The sequence below is a fragment of the Electrona antarctica genome, assembly GCF_951216825.1.
Source record: "Electrona antarctica genome assembly, chromosome: 21".
NCBI classification, from domain to species: Eukaryota; Metazoa; Chordata; class Actinopteri; order Myctophiformes; family Myctophidae; genus Electrona; species Electrona antarctica.
This window is the reverse complement of record NC_136802.1, coordinates 25,986,067-26,007,718: the sequence shown is the minus strand read 5'-3', so window position 1 is coordinate 26,007,718 and position 21,652 is coordinate 25,986,067. Positions and strand designations below refer to the sequence as shown.

The following is a 21,652-nucleotide window of genomic DNA, read 5'->3' as shown; positions in this document are numbered from 1 at the left end:
CACAGTATAGTATCATCGACATCAACATATCCGGACGGCATTCAAAAGTAGCCGTAAAATATCGGATCCATAAGCTCACCACGACATTGGCAGCTTGTAGATGGGGCGACTTTTTTTGTGTGTGACACTGCTGGCTGTACAACTACAAATAATACAGGGACAATTTGAACACCAACCCTTAAAAACAAATATGAATGTCTAATCCTGAATGTTTTCCTATTTTTCTTACATTCTTACGAGTACATTTTGATTACCAGACTTGTAGGCTACTTGTAAAAGTGTTTCTACATTGGCATTATTGTTAAGTAAAAAATAAAAACACTTTTCCCTTGACTGACGCGCGCGCGCGCGCGCGCGCGCACGCACGCACGCACGCACGCACGCACGCACGCACGCACGCACGCACGCACGCACGCACGCACGCACGCACGCACGCACGCACGCACGCACGCACGCACGCACGCACGCACGCACGCACGCACGCACGCACGCACGCACGCACGCACGCACGCACGCACGCACGCACGCACGCACGCACGCACACACACACACACACACACACACACACACACACACACACACACACACACACACACACACACACACACACACACACACACACACACACACACACACACACACACACACACACACACACACACACACACACACACACACACACACACACACACACACACACACACACACACACACACACACACACACACACACACACACACACACACACCTCAGTTAAAGTCCAGTTGTTTTAAATCTCTGGGTTCATTAGTCATGTTTATGGTTTCTTCTATGTGTGTCTTTGACTCTCCTATGTCTCTCTTCTCTCTCTCTCTCTGTCTCCAAAACTCTTTCCTTCTCTGGCATGTTGCTACGGCAACCAGCCAGCACTGTGAATACTTTCAGGAGTGTGTCAGTGAGGGGAAGAAGTCCCGGCAACATTAAGCTGACCTCAGCAACTGCACTTGGACTGCACTGTTTACGGAGATAGATACAGAGAGAGAGAGAGAAATAGCAGATCTACAAGTAGATCAGCTATTTCCGCTATTTTTCCTTAAGTAGCTTTGTGTGTGCCTGGGTGGCTCTGGCTGGGTGGGTGGCTGGCTGGCTAGCTACCTGTGTCTGAGCACGGAAATTGTATTTGGTTGGTTTTCAGGTGTATCAGTCACACACACACAGGTGGTCACCAGGTGAGGCAAATTAAACAGCAGGGGGCGAGGGAGTGTGTGGAGAAAGGGTGGAGGGGTGTGTGTGTGGGGGGTGATAAAGACAATGAGAGGAAGAGTGCAGTGTGTCTTACCTGTGTCGGTGCTCTGGTTTGTGTCTGTCTGGACGACCTACAGACAGACAGACAGACAGACAAGACAGTCAAGACAAGACACAGACTGTTTTTCACAACAAAATGAAACTAGCCCCAAAACAGCCCATTACATCTACAAGCTCACAACAATCAGCAAAAAAAAATCAATCCATTTGTAACCGCCCGTTTGAAATGAATCTCCCACACCGAAGTTCCAGACTAATATCTACGCAGAGACATAAAGTCTGATGATGACCCCAGGGCCCATACCTAGAGGAGAGAGAGAGAGAGAGAGAGAGAGAGAGAGAGAGAGAGAGCATAAAGAACAGGAGTAGCTTTAAGCAGAGTGCTGAGTTAGTAGTTCTTCTTACCTCCAGTAAAAACTCTGCACAACCAACATTAAACGTGAGCATTTGACTTCTGCACTTCTCCTCTGTCACTTCTCCTGTTTTCCTCTCTCTCTCTCTCTCTCCGTCTGTCTTTCCGTCTGTCTCTCTCTCTTTCCTGAACTGCTTCAAACTATTTCCATTCTCTTTCCTCTCAAACGCCAACTGGACACAGCTCTTCCTAGGTTTTTCCCTGGCTGCCATTGGTCGTTTGGGATGAGGTCATCCAGGAAGTGACCTTCTGATTGGTCGGTGTAGAGTTCTGCTGCAGTCATCAACTGTTTTTCTTTCTTTTTTTTCTCTTTTCTTTTTTTTCTCTACAACATCCAGATGTTTCTCCAGCTGGCATCCAGGGTTGCCATGACTAACTTTGGGCTTCTTTTTTCTGTAAAGTTGCTTGTAAATATTGGGGGTTTCGGTTTTTTGGGCTTGTTTCTAAAGTGAAGTTGCTTATTTGGGCTTGCTTCCTAATGTTGTTTAAACCAATGATTCTCACACCCAAGGACCCCCAGATTAATATATTTGTCCAAGGACACTATATCTAAAAAATATATATTTGTGCCAGGGACCCCCATACCAGATTTGTGTTTAAAATATTCCAAATTTGTCCTTTTTTCCAAGATTTTGTATTATATTATATATTTATTTTTTAGCAGATAGCAGATCTACAAGTTCACAACACATCACATTGTGGTGTTGTGAGCTTGTAGATCAGCTATTTTCAAATAGCATAGCCGCATCTTTTGGGCTCGCTTTTGTAGACCTGGTTGCTTATTTCTCTCACACAATCTGGCAACACTGCTGGCATCACACACACACTCAAGTTTTACCTTCCCCCTACACATTCTCACGCACGCACGCACGCACGCACGCAGCCACACACACACACACACACACACACACACACACACACACACACACACACACACACACACACACACACACACACACACACACACACACACACACACACACACACACACACACACACACACACACACACACACACACACACACACACAATTACAAATTCAAGTTGGCACGAATAATTGTGATTAACGATTAAATTGTGTTTTTGGCCTCGCAATCGAAAAATGCAAAGGGTAGATATGACCAATTAAAGAAATCACTGATCAACTAGTCTGACGGAATGCCTGACATAGTTAGGTGGTCTGAAATGGGATTCAAGTCCGATTTCTGAACGTGTGTCTCGGTCTGGATACTCAAGACACTGAATCATGATTTATACTTTGTGGTATGACGGTGTCACTCACAAAAATCAGCTGATCTACAAGCGTGTGTATTTGCCATTTTCAGCGTGTGACACACCGCGGTACGGCAGAGCCGCTTACACTATGTTGTTGTCGTCGTCGTTGACTCGTTACCACAGCAACCACTGCAGTTGATTGATGTCTGAATACACAAATCCCATCTGATCACTTGCAAATAACAGTGTGGACAGTCAGTCCTGTAGATCAGATTTCACAAACAAAATGGGATTTGCCAGCAGTCTGAAGTGGGTGGTCGACATCCTTTAGCGCTCTGTGCAGCACTCATTTCTGCAGGGACCCGTCTATAGTGGTGTAAAGTAACTAAGTACATTTATTTACACAATTTTGAGGTAGTTGCACTTACTTATTACATATTTCCAATTTCCAAGACTTTTACTCCACTACATCTCGGATCCAAATATTATAAATGGTGCATATATAGTGCTTTTATCCAAGGCGCTTTACACAGATTGTGCATTACATTCACCCATTCACACACACATGGAAACCATGCACCAACCTGCACATTGGGAGCAATTAGGGGTTCATCGTCTTGCTCAAGGACACTTCGACACGACACTCTGGGGGAGCCCGGGTTCGAACTGGGAACCTCACGGTTCCCATCCGCTCTACCAGCGACTCTACCCCTGAGCCATTGTACTTCTACTCCATTCTACATTCATTTGGAAACTTTAGTTACTAGTTACTGTAGTTGTAGATTTTGAATATTATTACCCAATAAAGCATATACATTAACCACTTCAGCCCTATTTCGGCCATTTTAAAATAGCCGATCTGCAAGCTCGCAATGCGACACATTCTGAGCTTGTAGATCAAAGATATTTATACATTTGAAAACTTCTGCACAATGAGTATTTCTCATTTTCAATTCTGGACTTTTACTTTTAACAGAATATTTCTACATTGCAGTATTGATAGTTTTACTTAAAGCTTCTATAAGCAGCCTTTTATTTTTTCAACTTTTATTGATCCTGTATTTAAGGTTTGTTTGTCTTGTTTTCTGTTGTCCTTTTTCTTTGGGGTGAAAATTCAATGTATTTATTCTTGTATGTTATACTTGTGGGGTTTATGAAGAGAAGCTGTTAATGCCGCCATCTATTCTTTTTCTACTCCAGTATTTCAATAATGCTTCTGTGAAAAAAACCAATAAACAAAGTTATAAAAAAAAAAAAAAAGCTTCTATAAGCAATAATATGTCAAAGTTTTAATGACCCTTTTTGGGGGGGGGTTTTCGACCAATGACAAAGCTTCTAGGAACATCTTTGAATGCAGGTTGTGGCCCCTAGATGTGTCACAGAGACTAAATATTTTTCGCTTCAACTACTTTAAATCCACTGGACTGTGAAAAGCAAACGGCCGTGTCTGTTCCCTGTTTCCAACATTGTAAGAGATGGAACGAAACATGAATTTAACCACAAGTTCACTCATGAGTCATGACACGCCACTATCAGGGACATGTCATGTCATGACTAAAAAATGAACATGACCACCAGTGTGTCACTAGTATCGCCCAGCCCTAAGTATGTGTATATTATGCAGCACTCTGTGAGCTTGTAGATCTCGTATTTGAATTTTTAGCTACATGTGGTACAACAAAGTAGGGCTAAGCGGTTAATTACTAACATTAGAATGCCAATTATTACAATACATAGTACAATTATAAATGATTCTAATTAGCATTATATATTTGTAGCCAAAAGCAAGTTGCAGCAGCAATGTTCCAAGAAGTGGGGAAAAAAGCCGTCCAAGAAACAGTGGCAGTAGCCAAGTAAAGAGCAAGAAGTATCAGTGCTTCTATTCAGACACGAGACATTTGCATTTGGGTCAGACTCTGATGTTGAGTGATTAGACCAATTCATTCCAAAGGTGTTTGATAGCAGGGCTCCAGACTAACGTTTTGGAACACCAGCGGTGGAAAGTAACTAAGTAGCCTGCATGCACTTAAGTACTGTACTTAATAAGTAAAAGTTTGAGGTATTTGTACTTTACTTGAGTATTTCCAATACTTTTACTTCTACTCCACTACATGATCTCAAATCCAAACATTGTACTTTTACTACAATAAAAAAATATATATTTATTTTTGTATCCCACAATTATTGCAACCCATTTTTTCACCCAGTGTCAATTATCTAATGTAAACCTGGGCGCTACGCTTCCTCTGCCAACATGGAGGGGGGGACTGACCTCATGATTCCTTCTATGCATGAGGAGACCAAGCTGCTTCTTTTCACCTGACAGGGAGAGTTTCCCCGGCCGGACGTAGTGCATGGAAGGAAAACGTTATTCCGACCAGTTCCTTTTCCCTCCATCAGGCGCCCAGCCCCGGCTGGCCAGGGGGAGGTAGTTTAGAGACCAGGACTACTGCATGTTTTTTGTGAGGGTACCTACATACCCTAGGGGACACAGCGTCCCCAGTGCCTGTGAGGCGACAGCACCACACCACTACGCCCCCTACAAGCTCACATTGTGTTGTGATAAAATGGCGCATTTATATAGCGCCTTTATCCAAGGTGCTTTACCATTCACACACACATTCCTACACCGATGGCGGGGGAAACCATGCAAGGCAGGCACCAACCTGCACATCGGGAGCAATTAGGGGGTTCAGAGTCTTGCTCAAGGACACTTCGACACTAACTCTGTGGGAGCCCGGGATTGGACTGGGAACCATCCGGTTCGCAAACAGCCACTCTACCTCCTGAGCCACTATCCTATCAAATCCGACTTGTAAATTTGAGATTTTCAAAAGATATTTGAAAACTTCTGAAACGGGACATTCTGCATAGTGACTACTTTCTACTTTAGTACTTTAAGTACCAATTGATACATTGCAGTATTGATACTTTTACTTAAGTAAAAAAAAGTTAGTTATTTTTCCACCACTGGTGATTGGACAAATTAATTCCAAACGGGTTTGGATCGCTGGTGTCGGGCAGAAACCTTATATCTTTATATTTCAAGTTTGGCAGTGGTGGAAAGTAACTAGTACTTAAGTACTGTACTTAAGTATAATTTTGAGGTTCTTGTACTTTACTGGAGTATTTCCGATTTCCAATACTTTTACTTCTACTCCGCTACATCTCAGAGGCAAATACTTTTACTGCACTACTGTACATTTATTTGAAAACTTTAGTTACTTTGATTATAATTACAAATCATACATCAAACACTTCACCCCTATATAAATTTCAGCCATTCGCAAATAACTGATCTACAAGCTCGAGCTTGTACACTAAGATCTGCTATTTTCAAAAAGATTATTATACATTTGAAAACTTGAAACGGGACATTCTGAACAATGAGTACTTCGACTTTTGGTACTCTAAATACATTTTGATGCCAATACGTTTGTACTTTCACTCAAGTACATTTTGAATTGCAGACTTTTACTTGTGTTTCTGCATTGCAGTGTTTTTAGTCAGCCAACAACAGGTCAGTAACACTGTGACTGTGGATGACAGTCTCCAAAGAAAGGAGCAAACATTAACAGCTGCACTAATGTGGCTCTAACATCAATGTTCTGTCAGAATCTATAGCCTACCCTTTCAGTAGAATCAGTACACATGCATACACGCACACACGCACGCACGCCACAAACGCACACACGCACGCACGCACGCACAAAGGGAATGGAGCAGTGTGAGACAGAGGGAAAGATAATGGTACAAAGGACAGACAGGGAGGGGAGAGGGTGAGGCAGCATGAAAGAAAAACAGACAGGGAGGGAAAACAAATGGAGAATAGTTAGAGACTGAGAGACACAGAGAGAGAGACACACACACACAGAGAGAGAGAGAGAGAGAGAGAGTGTTGAACATTAAAATAATGGGTTTCAGTCTTGGCACTACCATGTACCATTACTGTCACCCTGGAATGTGCGTGTAGTGCGTGTGTGTGTGTGTGTGTGTGTGTGTGTGTGTGTGTGTGTGTGTGTGTGTGCGCGCGGGTGGGTGGGTGGGGGTCAAGCAGGTGCACACGACACAACACGTGAGTGTGCGTACACACCCTCCCTCGAGGCTGATATAATAAAAAACACCCGATGAAAAAATGACAAGTGTTTTGAAGCGCACGTGTGTGTTTAACACATACAGGTATTATATCATATGCAGGAAATATAGGTCAAATTGAATAAACAACTTCCTTCAAACTTCACTTACATATTTTTTGCTTTACTTATAAATTGTGAGCTTGCAGATCAGCTGTTTTCTACAAAGAGATGTGGTGTAGACTAGAGATTAGAGGGGAGAAAAAAGGAGCTGACCTAGCGTAGAACCCTGGGTGACACCCGTCAACTAAGTATAATAGACATTAAGTTAGATATTAACTTACTTATCCCCTTGTTGAACCCTTGCGTCCATATTATTGGGAGAACATTCACCAAAGATCTACAAGTGTCACGTCCAACATGATGTGAGCTTGTAAACTATTTTCAGGAAAGAGTTTTGGTGTAGAGGGAATTAGTCTAGTAAACCTAGTAAAGAGCCCTGGGGGACTCCAGAAAATATACAGGGTTCCCACACATTTTTACCAATGAATTTCCAAAACCTTTCCTTGTAGCTTGTAGATCTGTTCTTTTTGTCATGGTGCAATCACCCAGCTTGTTCGGGCAAAAGACTAATTATGTTACATATAGTGTAATGTTATATTACCGAATACATGTTTTGGAAAATGTTTTATTAACAAAATCAATAGCCAAAACAATGCATAGCCAAATATTTTTCCAGGACCCTTGTGAGCTTGCGACCCTTGATCTTGTGACCCTTGTGAGCTTGTAGATTTGCTATTTTCAAAAGATTTGTTATAGGCCTACATTTGAAAACTTGAAATGGGGCATTCTGCAAAATGAGTAGGCTACTTACTTTTACTTAGTATATTAAGTAAAAAATAAGTAGCCTATTATTATATAATAATAAGGGAGTATTTATATATTTCAGTATTGATAACTTCAGTATTGAAACATTAATTTGAGTACATTTTCCCCCCACTGCTTACAATAAAACCATGATCATTTATCATAAAGAGTTGATCACCTCCAGATGAGTTGGGTCTGGGCTGTCTCCTGACCACCTGATCCATCCGAGCGTCTCTCATGTTCTCCTCCTCGTCCTCTGTCCTCCGAGCTTCGGCCATCTCTTCTTCTCTCTCTTTCTTTTCTTTCTATCTCTCTATCTGTCCTCCCCTCCTCCTCCGTTCCTTCCTTATCCCTCCGCCCGTCAGTCGGGTAAAATGGAGTTGAGAAAAGTGACAATAATAACACTCAGCCTGCCTAGCTCATGTTGTGATGATAGATTTCACGCCGACACCCACCCACCGTACCTCGTGTCATTCGGTGAGTTGTCGTGTCTGTCTGTCTGTCGGTGTTATTCTGTTAAAGTAAAGTTTGTAATATCTGTTGTTATTCTTTTCATGAGTTTCCTCGGTGTTCTTGTGTTTGTTTGTACCGACAGGAACGACTCACTGCACTGTCTGTGCACGCTGCCCTCTCTGACGTCACCGCGGAGAACAGAAGAGGGGAGGAGAGAAGGAGAAACAAGAGGATCAGGAAAGGAGGGAGAAAACTTCGGCTCCGTTATTTAGCAGATATAAGATTTCCAGTTTACTTCCGGGGTGTGAGCTAGCAGATATAAGGTTTCCGGTTGACTTCAGAATAAGAGAGTCAGAATTTATGTTTTTAAAAGACATACATTTATTTTAAAAATGCATTTATGATATATATATTTTTAAATTGCTTATACTAGAGTACTTATGTGCCCTTAAAGGTTGTTACCTATTTAAAATGGCTATTGATCCCCATTAAATGGGCACACATTCTCCTACGGTCCCTTGTATCATTATGTACATTGTATGAGTGTCTTGTAAGCCTGTGTGGGGTTATGATGTAGGTCATTGTAGGACACTTTAATAAGTTGGTGTTGGTGTTGGCTACTTGGCTAGACCTCACTCTTGCAGTAACTAAATATTAACGGCGGCGGCGGTGGCTCAGGGGTAGAGTGCCTGGATGGTAACCGTAAGGTTGCCAGTTCGAACCCGGGCTCCCGCAGAGTTACTGTCGAAGTGTCCTTGAGCAAGACACTGAACCCCTAATTGCTCCCGATGTGCTAGTTGGTGCCTTGCATGGTTTCCGCTGCCATTGGTGTATGTATGTGTGTGTGAATGGGTGAATGTAATGCACAATCTCTGTAAAGTGCCTTGGATAAAGGCGCTATATAAATGCACCATTTACCATATTTTTACCATATTCTATGTACTGTGCAGTGTGGGGTTTATAGTTAATCTCTCACCTATTTAACAACAGAAATACAATACAAATCTACTAATATTTATAGGCCTACTGTGTATCCATGTTATAGGCATATGTAATTAATTAATATAGGCCCACAATTTTAATTTATTTTATTATATTCTTATTCTTATTCTTATTATTCTTATTATTTAATTTATCTGTCTATTTAATTAGAACAATTTAGAAATACCAAATCATAATTAGCTTTTGTCATAAAAAGAGAGATATAATGACTGAATTAATGAATTGGCCTAGTTTAAAGGTATATTCAGTGATTTGACTTAATTCAAATATCACTTGTTTTTTCTTTTTTTCTGGATAATCCTCCCTACTATAGAGTGTGCTGACCATATAAGGAGTTCCTCCCTGTCCCCAGTGAGCCCCTGGGGTCAAAAAACCCTAGTTTCAGTTTTGGTGGCGGGTGGCAAAGCCTTCATCCAATCAGGATGAGAGGGGCCTTCCTCCAATCATGATCGAGTGGGGGCGGGCCTTGGTGCACATGCTGTTGACCTGTTGCACTTCCCCCCACTGTAGAGCGTGCATGTGCACATTTTGTTACCGGGGCGGACTGGGTGGTTTTCCAAATCACCCAAATCACTGAATGCTCCTTTAATTAGTTTAAAGACAGAAAACATTTTACCCATACCCTAATCTACTGTGTGTGTGCCGTCCAGTTTGGCCAGAGTAAAAAAAAAGTAGACTATAGTGATCACTGGACCAAAAACGTCCCTTTGTATGAACTGCTCTACAACTCCACAATATCCGTGAAGCCAGAGTGTGGCGGGTCATCCAGTGGGGCAAGATGCAAGAGGTAAAATATGTGCCATTTCCAGACTATAGTGGATGCTGGACAAAAAAAAATACGGTTCTGTTTCAACTGGTCTGACATACACACGCATTCGGAGAGAGAGACCTCCTCTACAGATTACAACACCAGACTCCGCTAAACCAGAGAGGTGTAAAAACGCGTGGCACATCGACGCACATCGACAGGTGGGTGCTGGGCTAAAGAGACTTCAGTTAAAAGATGGATGGAGCCCGCACACCACAAAGTAGTTAGTCTGTCAACGTTTCAATCCTGTGGATCTTCATCAGGTCATCACTCCATTTAAATTATAACCACATGCAAAAACAGTAAAACACAGTTTTCAAAATCCGAATGAAGCATTCTACTTCAAACTGATGGTTCTCTCTTAGTATTGACCCTCTGTCTCAGGACAGCAGGTCTCATTGAACGCGTGTGTATGTCAGAGCAGTTGATACGAAGAGCCGTATTTTGTCCAGCGTGCACTAAAGTCTGGAAATGGCACATGTTTTTCCTCTGGTTGCACTGGAAGGCCCACCACACCTTTTAACACCTCTCTGGCTTAGCGGAGATTGTGGTGTTGTAGACTGTAGATGAGGTCTCTCCGAACGCATGCATATGCCAGACCAGTTGAAACATAGAACTGTTGTCCAGTGTCCAATTTGTAAAGACCATGCACTCCAGTGAACATCATTTATCAATTTATATATGTCATTATTATTTGTGTTGTAGAGCATCGTTTAAATGCTTAATTTAATGTGCAAATAGTTTTTCAATGGATTCAGTTCACTCTTGACAGTACTCTTATTTTGAAGATCGTCCACCGGATCGTCCACCGGAAGTCTTGTATCTACTAGCTTATATCTGCTGAGAGAAATATACCGCCGTCAAGAAGCGAGGTATGTTTTTTAATGTTTACATTCTGAATGAGTGTTATTGACGTGCATTGTACTTGTTTCTTTGTGTGTTTATGCCTGTGCGTAAACCGTATTTGCGCGCATGCACGCACGCACCGTCACGCGCTATTATTACAGAGGTATGTCTGGAGTATACAACCACCTTAAAGTCTACATGTGTATTCCTGCACCATGGTCTGCACCAATAGATATAGTGGTTCTGGTTCAGATAAACACATAGGCTACCTTTTAATCACATCTGGGGGGGAATAAATGTGGCTATTTGTGCGCAATTGTGAATACATGGGTGGAAGAAATCTGCAATTTATCCCAATAAAGGTTTTAATTTATACCATGATGATGAATTGAACATGATGGGCCCTATTGTAAACAATAAGTGTAATACTTTATGGTGTCGTCCACAGTTAACAGTTTTGTATTGAGTTGTGCTTGAAATGTACTGTAATTCTCCAATCTGTTAATAAATGCATCAATCAATCAATCAAACCACAAGTGAATGCGAAATATTGCTGCTATTAGGCCTACTATATTAGTTTCAAAAGCTTTATAACATTTTATGCTATTCCTGACAGCAATTAAGTGCTGTTTCTGTTAAGTTGTGGTGTACTCTGCAATCTCTTTATTCCCTTTTAATTGCATTCATGTTTTATTTTAGCTTTGGCAATGTATAAAACACATGTTTTCTAATGCCATTTAAAGTCACATTTTGAGAAGGAATCGTGCAACACTATGCCAGAGGCCTATAGATTCGGGGCTGTTATGACATTATGATATTCTTGTCTTCCATCAGAGTGTGAATTCAAGAACAGAGTTGTAGCAGTGATGCAGACCACCATGTTGAAACCAGTGATCAAGTTACACAGGATAGGTATGTATATGTGCTGTTTTACTAAATATTTAGTCTAGTGATGTTAATCGTTAAGCGCCGTTAAGAAATTATTCAATTAAACGTATCGGTTAACAATTAATCAAAAGTTATGTGGTTCAGTCATGGGGTGTTTTTCTGTGAATGTAATGCTGTCTGCGTGCGCGTGGCAGAGGAACGCACATGTGGGTCGGTTAATAAAAAAGTCCCCCCGACCTTGGTAGCCACAGAAACGTCTCTGCTTTTGCATGTGATGCGACAGACAGTGTAATACAAATATGCCATTGCCTGGACCTGTATCTCAAATGGTCAAATAAATATTTGTTTAAGGAATATAATTGCCTTTTGTATTTTTTCTGTATATGAGCAACAAAAAAAACTCATCTTATCAACTAACCGGTTAATCGATCGATAAGGTTATCAAAATATCAATTAATTAATTGATGGATAATTCCCATCCCTAATTTAGCCTATATATACTGTTTTATTATGTTACTGTAAACATTTAGTCTAATAGCTATATACGATACGATATGATACGATGCGATACGATACAACTTTATTGTCAGCTTGCACTGAAATTTGTTTTGCGTCCATGATGTCACCGTTCAAGATACAGACAAGACAGACACGATACATTACAAAAAGATACATTACAGGACACAAATCATAGAAACAGACAGGAACAAGAACATATCCTCTGGTTTACCGATTTTGGTTTAAAAGCAGAACAGACTGGTGTACAAATGAGTTCTTTAGCCTGTTTTTCTTATATTTAGGGACTCTAAACCGCCTCATGGAGGGCAACAGTTGATATTCATAATTTAAAACATGTAAGGGGTCAGACGAGATACTCTTCGCCAGTCTAAGCATGCTCTTGGTCTGGGCTTCTTCTACTAGCACCAAGCGATCTAAGACGGTGTAAGGAGTACAATACGCTGCTGTATCCTCTTACGGATATATTCAATATGAGAGGACCATGATAAGGTGGCGTCTATCATCACCCCCAGATATTTGTATACACTGTTTTACTATATGACAGACCAGAGCTATCATCATGATCATCATAGCAATATATTATATTATGTATTATTATTTAAATATTTTTAAGGGACAATGACTATTCTTGTGATACTACTAAACGGTAAAGGAGGACAAAGTTACGGTTATCATGCATAATAAGGCTTATTCTTTTCTAATGAAAAGCAGAGAGCCATTATGCTATGAATATGCATGATCATGAGCAGTGAGTCAATGATGAGGGGGTTCCAGGTGATCACCAGCTGAATAATGCAGAGTTGTTAACCAAATGTACACCTTATATATAGATCTTTAATTCTTGAGTGTAAAATGAAACCAAATGGACCCGCAAGAGAATTATTGTTAAAGATCTGCATTACTTAATTTACAAGAAGCCTACACAATTAGAGTGTGTAGAAGAATTGTTATTTTGATCAACATTTGCCTGTTCTCTCCTATGGTACCAACATCAATACAACATGGAATTGTGGACAGAATCCTATCCAATGATAACAAAATATTCTAAGTTTGGGGTCTGAGAGGCTAAATGTCATGTCCATGGCTCAAATGTAAAGTAAATAATGGACCTTGATATGAAAAGGGGTGAAAACCACTGCCATACAAGGGGAAGGAGCTATAACATATGTGACCTGGTGATATGGATGACACCGGACACAATACTGCATTTGGGGTTGTTTATTATCAGACTGTCCTTCAGTTTTGAGAACAGTTTTAAAGTTAGTTTCCAATTTAAGGTTGACAACAAAAGACAACAACAAAAACACAAAACAAAAAGAGCAGCTTGTCTTTGCTAACAACAATACTCTGTCCTTATTACAGTCCAGTTGTGGTTACAGTCCTTGACCCCAGGCTTGGGTCAGAATTCAATTCACAGTACAGTAACAATCCTAAACTGAAATTAAGGTGCACAAATAACTGTAGTGATACCTCTTAGTCACTACATGAACTCTTTGGTGCTCTCACAGCACATGAAACACAGGTCATCAACCTCCTTCAGCAAATGCTTGCAGCATGAAGCTGTACAACACTCCTCTGCTCACTACTGTTGCATGTGAACACAATCATGTTTTAGAATATAAACAACTCTCCACAATCATGGACAGTGGCAGTAAAATGCACTTCCTGCTTCCTCTACTACAACCAGGGACAAATTATCCATTGGGCCGGTGGGGCCGTGCCCCAGGGGCCCTTGGCTCTCAGGGGCCCTTCGGGGAAATTGGACCGTGCGGTACTGGGTTTGAGGCCCTCCATTGGCTGTTGATTTTGTTAAATTTAGGTCAAAAAGATGATAAAAACACAAAACGTTTGCACGCACACGCACTATAGGGGCCCACAGAAAATTACCGGCCCACGGGCCCTTGTGGGGGTTAATCCGTCCCTGACTACAACTTCCTCTCTGGTACACCTGGCCCTGGGAAGACCCATAGGGGTTTAGTGCCATCTAGTGGTTTCTTCTGGGAACATGCTATTTTCCACTTGGCCACACATAAAAGTCAACTTTTTCAATTCTTTGGTGTTTTTGGGGCTCCCCTATGTATTTTCTATCCCCACAAAGTCCCATTTTTGAATCAGGCTTTCTCATCCTATATACATAAGGGATTTTATGTATATTCTATGTAAAACGGTTAATCTGATTTGGTTGTACGGCCAACATCAGCCATGTCGCCCTACTTTGTATAATCCCTCCTCCTATTGGGTTCTTCAGTTCCAAATTAGCATTTCAACTTTGTTCACAATTTCCGCCATGTTGATTTTCGGTCGCGGAGGTGAGTGCAGAATCTCCTTCGGGTTTGAGTCTCTCTCCCAGGGGAAAAGGACGGCTCAGGGCTGGGGAGCGGACCGGTGGGGGATATACTGTAGGGAGAGGTAGCCTGCCAGTTAGAGGAGAGATAACCTCCTTTGCGTTTTGAGGAGAGGTACCGTGGGCGGATAATGTCTGTAGGTGACCGTGCTTTTGCGGTGGCAGCCCCTGAGCTTTGGAACAACCTCCCCGCCCATATTAGAGCTGCTCAAACCATTGACATTCTCAAATCCCTTCTTAAAACGCACCTTTTTTCCCTGGCTTTCAATGTGAACTGATTTTAACCTATTTAGGCACCTATTTATTATCCATGTCTCACGCTGGTTTCTTGATGCTATATAAATAAAGGTTGATTGTCTCCACCAGGCCGAAGGCATGGGGAGAGAGTATGTTTTGCACTCCGTGCTTGTAAAAATAACTTGTCCGTCCGTCCGTGTGTCCGTCTGTGAACAGCTAATCTCTGGCACCGTTAACCCGGTCGATGCCAAATTTTGCACACACACTCCCTGGATGCCAACGATGAACCTCTGCCCCCATTTCCAGAACGGCCTGTTATAGCGCCACCAGGAGGCCGCTTTGTGCAAAACAAGTTTTTGGACAGTACACCTACAGATTTTGTCCAAACATCACGCAAATTGGTACACAGTCTCTCTAGAGCCATTCAAAGAAACAGGTCTTTCAGATTTCTCAGACTCCATCCTGATTGGCTAAGATTGGCTTCCAAAGTTCGCAGGAGTGCTCAGTTTCAAACAAAATGCTGCAAATCATGAACACATCATGTGATTTCCGTGAAATTGTGCACGCACATTCCCACTAGGCCGAGGAAGAAATGCCACTGGAACATTTTCAACTCAGCCTCATGGTGGCGCTATAACTGGCCTAAAAGTGTTTTTACCTCTAACTGCACGGATCTGTGGATAACTTTGTATGCCAACTCCCTAGAGGCCAAGGAAAAACCTTTGCCTGGAATTTTTCACATCTGCTCTTTATAGCGCCACCAGGAGGCCGACATATATAAAACACATTTTCTATTATTACTCTTTCAGATTTTATCCAAATTTCACGCAAATCGGTACATATGCTCTCCATAGTCATGTGATCAAGACGGGTTTGTTTGATTTCTCATAATCCACCCTCATTGCCTACGATTGGCTTCTAAACCTTTCAGGAGTAGCCCGCTTTGTACCCGTTTTGTACAAATCGCCACAACTACTCAACGCAGCATCCGATTGTGGTGAAACTGTGCATGCATATTCCCACTAGGCTTTGGAAGAAATGCCACTGACAGTTTTCAAATCAGCCTCATGGTGGCGCTACAACAGGCCAAGCTGCGTCACACACACACACACACACACACACACACGTTTATATTGCTCCTAAACATTTTGCCCATTTCACACACACTCCTATCCTCCTGGTGGAGACCTGTGCCCAGAAGGGCACTTTTTCTAGTTTGATTTGTTTTGATTTGATTTGTAGGAGGCGAGCTGTAAAATCGGTTTGCCTCTGCGTACCGTGGAGAAATCGAGACAAACACCACCTCCCGTGCCCCACGATTAGCAACACATAAGCGGGGAGGAGTTGAGACACTAGCCGCTTTAAAGCTTGTTCTTTCTTTTTACTTGTTCATTTGTGTATTTAAAATATACATTCCCTATCGAATCTCCTGGTTACACCAACATTGTCCTTGTCCAGTAATGAGTTTGTGCTGTTTCAGTAAGCTTATTATGTTCGTTTGCAAATGAACGGACGGCCTCTATCTTAGTGAACGAAACCGGGTCGGTTTCGTTCACCATGAATAACTAGTTAATTTGATTTGTTCGTTCATGACCGACACACCACTAACGGGAACCCTTTTTGGTGTTTTAAGCATTATGTTATCCTTTAGCTATTGAAAAATAGCAGATCTACAAGCTCATCCCTGAAACAACATATTTTCAGATGGGGGTCGGGGGCCGATTGCATATGATTTCTGGGGTCCTTGACATGAAATAGTTTGAGAACCACTGATATAGAAACATAGTTTTTTCAGAAAACTGTCAGGATTTATAAGACATTTGTAGAATCTGGTCTAAGTTCTAAATGGGTTAATTACAAAAGGTGGCATTATTAATTATTAGTTAAGGTTAGTTAAGGTTAAGATGATAATATACATTATATACAACTCACATAGACTCAAGCTGCCAAAAGCAACTACAGAAATTTACATTTTCTAAATATTGTTGCATTAGAATTTGTACTTCATAAAAACAAAACAGAGTAAAAGTGGTTTCACAACTCAAGTGATGAAATGTCAAAGATTGGAATACGAAACCTAATGAACCAATAACACTGGTGGCCATCATTACTTCTCATTTTACGCCCAGATCCTTTGAGAAAACGGCTTGAATCATCATACTTCAAAGATTCCATATGGAATCCTGGTGGAAGTGAACAACTGAGCCTATTTTTTGTTACATATCACCCCCACAATAGTGTCTGTTATTGATGGAGTTGACTTAGTGAACCCTGAATTAATGTCAATTAAATTCCTTCATTCCAGATCTGTCTATGGAGTCCAAACTGCAGGTGAAGATGAACTCTCTACAACGTGGGAAAACCATCACCGGAAAATCTATTGTCGTGCGACACAAGAAAGTTCACACAGGAGAGAGGCAATTCAGCTGTGAAACATGTGGGAAGAGTTTTATTCGCGCCGGACACTTAAAACAACACCAGGTTGTACATACCGGAGAGAAACCTTACAGCTGCGAACAATGTGGCAAAAGGTTCGGTCTGGTGTCGAAACTCAACAGACACCGGACACTTCACACCGGAGAGAAGCCATTCAGCTGTGAAAAATGTGGGATGTGTTTTGCTCAGCATAGCGCCTTAAAATCTCATGAGCATATCCATACTAGAGAGGAACTTTACTGTTGTGACAAGTGTGGGAAAAAGTACCTTCACAAGGATAGTTTCAGAAACCACATGAGAATTCACACCACAGAGAATCCCTGGTGCTGTGACCAGTGTGGACAAGGCTTTACTTCATATTATTATCTCAAAGTACACCGGCAAATTCACATGGATCAGAAGCCTCACTGTTGCGAACAATGCGGCAAAACCTTCACTATAAAAGCTAGCCTGTTGAAACACAAGAGAATTCACACTGGAGAGAAGCCTTACAGCTGTGAAATATGTGGGAAGTGTTTTAATCGGTCTGGACACCTAAAATTGCATATGCGTGTCCATACGGGAGAGAAGCCGTACTGCTGTGACCAGTGTGGGAAGCGGTTTGGCGGTGAGGGTGCATTAAAAAAACACCGGCGAGTCCATACTGGTGAGAAACCGTACAGCTGTGACCAATGTGGCATAAGCTTCACACAAAACTCTACTCTCACAATGCACCAGAGAACGCACACCGGAGAGAAGCCTTTCCGTTGTGACCAATGTGGTAGAACCTTCAGACAAATTAGTCACCTTAGGATACACAAGAGACATCACACTGGAGACAAACGTTACAGCTGTGACCAATGTGTAAAGAAGTTCTATGACTCGGGTAGTTTGAAGAAACACCAGAGAACTCACACGGGAGAGAAGCCTTTCGCCTGTGTCACGTGTTGGAAAACGTTCAACCAAGAGGGCTATCTCAAAATACACCAGAGATTTCACACAGGAGAGAGGCCTTATGGCTGTGACCAGTGTGGGAAAAGCTTCCATACCAAGAATGGGCTCAGAGTTCATCAAAGAAGTCACATGGGAGAGAAGCCTTACTGCTGTGACCTCTGTGGGACAGGGTTCGGTTCAAAGCAATCTCTCAAATCACACAGAACAATCCACAGTGGAGAGAAGCCCTACTGCTGTGATCAGTGTGGGAAAACGTTTGCTCTTAAGGGTAGACTAACATTACATCAGAAAATTCACACAGGAGAGAAGCGTCACGGCTGTGACCAGTGTGGGAAAAGGTTCCACACTAAAGCAGATCTCAAAATACACCAAAGAACTCACACAGGAGAGAAGCCTTACTGCTGTGAACAGTGTGGAAAAAAGTCCACTACATTGTGTACTCATAAAGAACACCAGAGAATACACACAGGAGAGAAGCCTTACTACTGTGAGAGGTGTGGGAGGATGTTCAGAGTACTGTCTGCTCTCAAACAACACCAGAGAATTCACACCGGACAGAAACGTCCCCGCTTCAGCTGTGACCAGTGCGAGAAAAGCTTTACTAAAACTTCTAGCCTCAGTCAACACAAGAGAATTCACGCCGGAGAGAAGGCTTACTGCTGTGACCAGTGTGGGGAGAAGTTCACTGCTTTGTCTGATCTCAAAGTGCACCAGAAACTTCACACTAGAGAGAAGCCTCATCATCGAATCCCTACTGGAGAGAAACCCGACCCAACCAGGACCACCTGTATTAAACAGGAGGAAGCTGATGACCTCCAGGACCTCAGTAAGTTTCATTGACCCTCATTTATAGTAGGATAAAGTAGTGTGTGTACTATGGACACAGCGATGGTTGGTATAATGCGTCCTTTCTTTATAAAAAAAAATGTGAAGTGAGGGGCGCTCTTATCATTTCAATGGGAATTTAATATTTGTGTAGGACAAAAATAGCCGATTTGCTCGTCTACATACAGTATGACATAAATTCTCAATTCATTGTCAATGTGAATTTAATGTTTGTGTAGGACAAAAATGGCTGATTTGCTAGTCTACATTTGACATAAATTCTCCATTCATTATCAATGGGAATTTAACTTTGTGTAGGACAGAAATTGCAGATGAAAATGGCTGCTGAAGAGTCGGTCAACAGTCCAGGTAGGTGCTCGTAATGGAGGGTAACATGTCATTGTTCCAACCTCGCGTTAGTCCGACCGATTACTAACACTATCCCAAACCCTAACTCTAATCTCAGTCTTAACCGGCCACGTAGGTCGCATACCTAACCTCAGTCTTAACCTGCCATGTAGGTCGCTAACCCTAACCTCAGTCTTAACCGGCCACGTAGGTCGGACTAACGGGATGTCGGACTTATGGGCAGTCCCCGTAATGGAGGCCACCTCTCCCTTATCTCGTATAGTTTTATTTATTGATATTGTATTCTGCCCTACAAAGCCAAGATCCAGTAACTACAGGGATTTTTTTTGGACTGATAGTAGGTCAATAGTAGGTCGACTGGTCAGCCAAATTAGATATCGGCAAATAAGTGATATTACACTATTTGTAAATATGTTCTTGAGATAATCGTTTATCCCCCCATAAAATTTGACCTTTGGGATACACAAATAAGTCGGTGAGTCCAAAAACATAGTTACTGCACTTTGTCTTTGTAGGGCAGTGTTGTGTAGCTGCTATTTTGCGTTTGATTATTGTATTTTTATGCTCATCTGAATGGCTCTGAGACTGATAACCTCTTCAGAAGGATTGGTTTAATTAACTCCACAATTCATTCCCACATGTTTTACTGATTATTTTGAAGACCTGTTTTGTTTAGGGGAAATAAATCACACCCGCGTGAAGTGAGGGGCACTAGTCTTATCATCGTACATCATCATACTGTATACATACTGTATCATCTCATTCTGGCCAATCACAATTTGCGTCCTCACTTTTGTCAGACCCTGGTGCATGTTAATATATGTCCTCCTGTCTTTGCCATTTGTTCTATTCACTTCTCTCACAGGCTCCGATGAGCAGCCTGGAGTCATGGGAGGTGTGATGTCCAACTACCAGTGTCCTCTGGACTTCCAGGAGGAAGAACCTGCATGATCTTTCTACTTAAATTCACCATAGTTAATATAGTTCAGAGCTGCTGAGTTTAGAGGTTGAGAATTTACCTACGTGTATATGGTTGAATTGTAAGAAGAAAAAAATGCTGATTCATAAAAATGACAGCTTTTTGGACAGTTTCCATAATAGGCATTGTATGACTTTGTGCCTGGTTCTTCATTCATAATAATTTGATATCGAAATAACCTTTAATGAATTGTGAATCATGTAATGTTTGTATATGTTTCCTCTATTGCTTTACTTTATTCTTATCCCGAAAGATGTATTTAAACTAAGTTCTTAAAGCATTCGATATTCTAAATTGAGCCCAACATTACGGGCTCAATGTCATTATACAACTTATATTACATCTTATTGTATCAGTTGTGGTGTATACTGCAGTGGACTAACCTAAAAGTGTGTTGTGTTGCATTGATCAAAGTGAAAACATTGGACCAAGGGCGCCGGTTTTCGACGCAGAGAAGCATCATATCGGAGCTATCGTGAATGAGATGTCCAACAGACATGATTGTGATTACCATTATGATTATGATCATAATTTATTATTGAGCCCAGTGGTCTAGCGGTGATTTTTTTGAACTGGTGGGAGTCGTGGGACGCTATTTTAATGACGCCGTACGTGTGCGCAGACATACAGTACGTCCCACACACGTGCATGCATGTTCCAACTGCATTGGAATGCAACGCATGCGCACAGAACACCATTATGCCATTTTATATTACAACATACTTCATTTTACTTTAGTTTACGAGTGCATAAATAGTAGGAAACATGTTGTGTAGGAAAAATGACCATAGTTTTAGTTTCGTTTTTGAAAATCTGAATTATTGATGCTGAAAAAGGTGGTAGGATGTTGAAACTGTATGCGTACATAATAAACAGATGGAAAACAAAAACAATGTTTTAAATGTAATTTTCGTCTCATAGTTAGGCCTACATGTGCATTTTTATTATGTTTTCTAGTTTAAAGGACAACTTTGTTTTTTTTAACGAAGGTTCATGTTGATATTAGAGAAAAAAATAATTTGCTGCTTTCTTTCATTTCATTTTTTTAATGATTTTACCTGTTTTTGACAGGGGGCGGGGGCATTCGAACAAGTGGCTAAATATGCACACAGATTTTTCAAGAATATTGTATTTGAATTGGCCAACATGAACTTGTGGGATG

At 41.5% G+C, this 21,652-nt stretch overlaps 2 protein-coding genes across 3 annotated transcripts in view; one reads left to right on the top strand and one right to left on the bottom strand.

The window, feature by feature from the left end:
- Positions 1 to 8,529, bottom strand: part of LOC306914483 (uncharacterized protein) — a 37,965-nt gene extending 29,436 nt beyond the window's left edge. For both annotated transcript variants that reach the window (XR_013788688.1, XM_079491521.1), the window contains exons 1-2: positions 8,030 to 8,529; positions 1,319 to 1,355 (exon numbers count right to left, since the gene is read on the bottom strand). Coding sequence is in view for 1 of the 2 variants with exons in the window: in XM_079491521.1 (XP_079347647.1) it covers positions 1,319 to 1,355; positions 8,030 to 8,129 (137 nt within the window). In the remaining variant the exon portion in view is untranslated. The remainder of the gene's footprint in view (positions 1 to 1,318; positions 1,356 to 8,029) is intronic.
- Positions 8,530 to 10,934: 2,405 nt separating this feature from the next.
- On the top strand, positions 10,935 to 21,357 carry LOC306914181 (uncharacterized protein). The gene is made up of 4 exons (XM_079491128.1): positions 10,935 to 10,986; positions 11,795 to 11,872; positions 17,254 to 19,143; positions 20,377 to 21,357. Exons 2-4 carry the CDS (start codon positions 11,827 to 11,829, stop codon positions 20,460 to 20,462), a joined length of 2,022 nt encoding a protein of 673 aa, XP_079347254.1. The 5' UTR covers positions 10,935 to 10,986; positions 11,795 to 11,826; the 3' UTR covers positions 20,463 to 21,357.
- Positions 21,358 to 21,652: the final 295 nt, after the last annotated feature.

What these genes read in the sequence shown, in the direction of transcription:
- LOC306914181 (XM_079491128.1), top strand. Translation starts at nt 11,827, where the DNA reads ATGCAGACCACCATGTTGAAACCAGTGATCAAGTTACACAGGATAG. An exon ending in GATCAAGTTACACAGGATAG is followed by an intron (nt 11,873 to 17,253) that starts GTATGTATATGT and finishes CCTTCATTCCAG; the next exon opens with ATCTGTCTATGGAGTCCAAA. An exon ending in TGATGACCTCCAGGACCTCA is followed by an intron (nt 19,144 to 20,376) that starts GTAAGTTTCATT and finishes CTTCTCTCACAG; the next exon opens with GCTCCGATGAGCAGCCTGGA.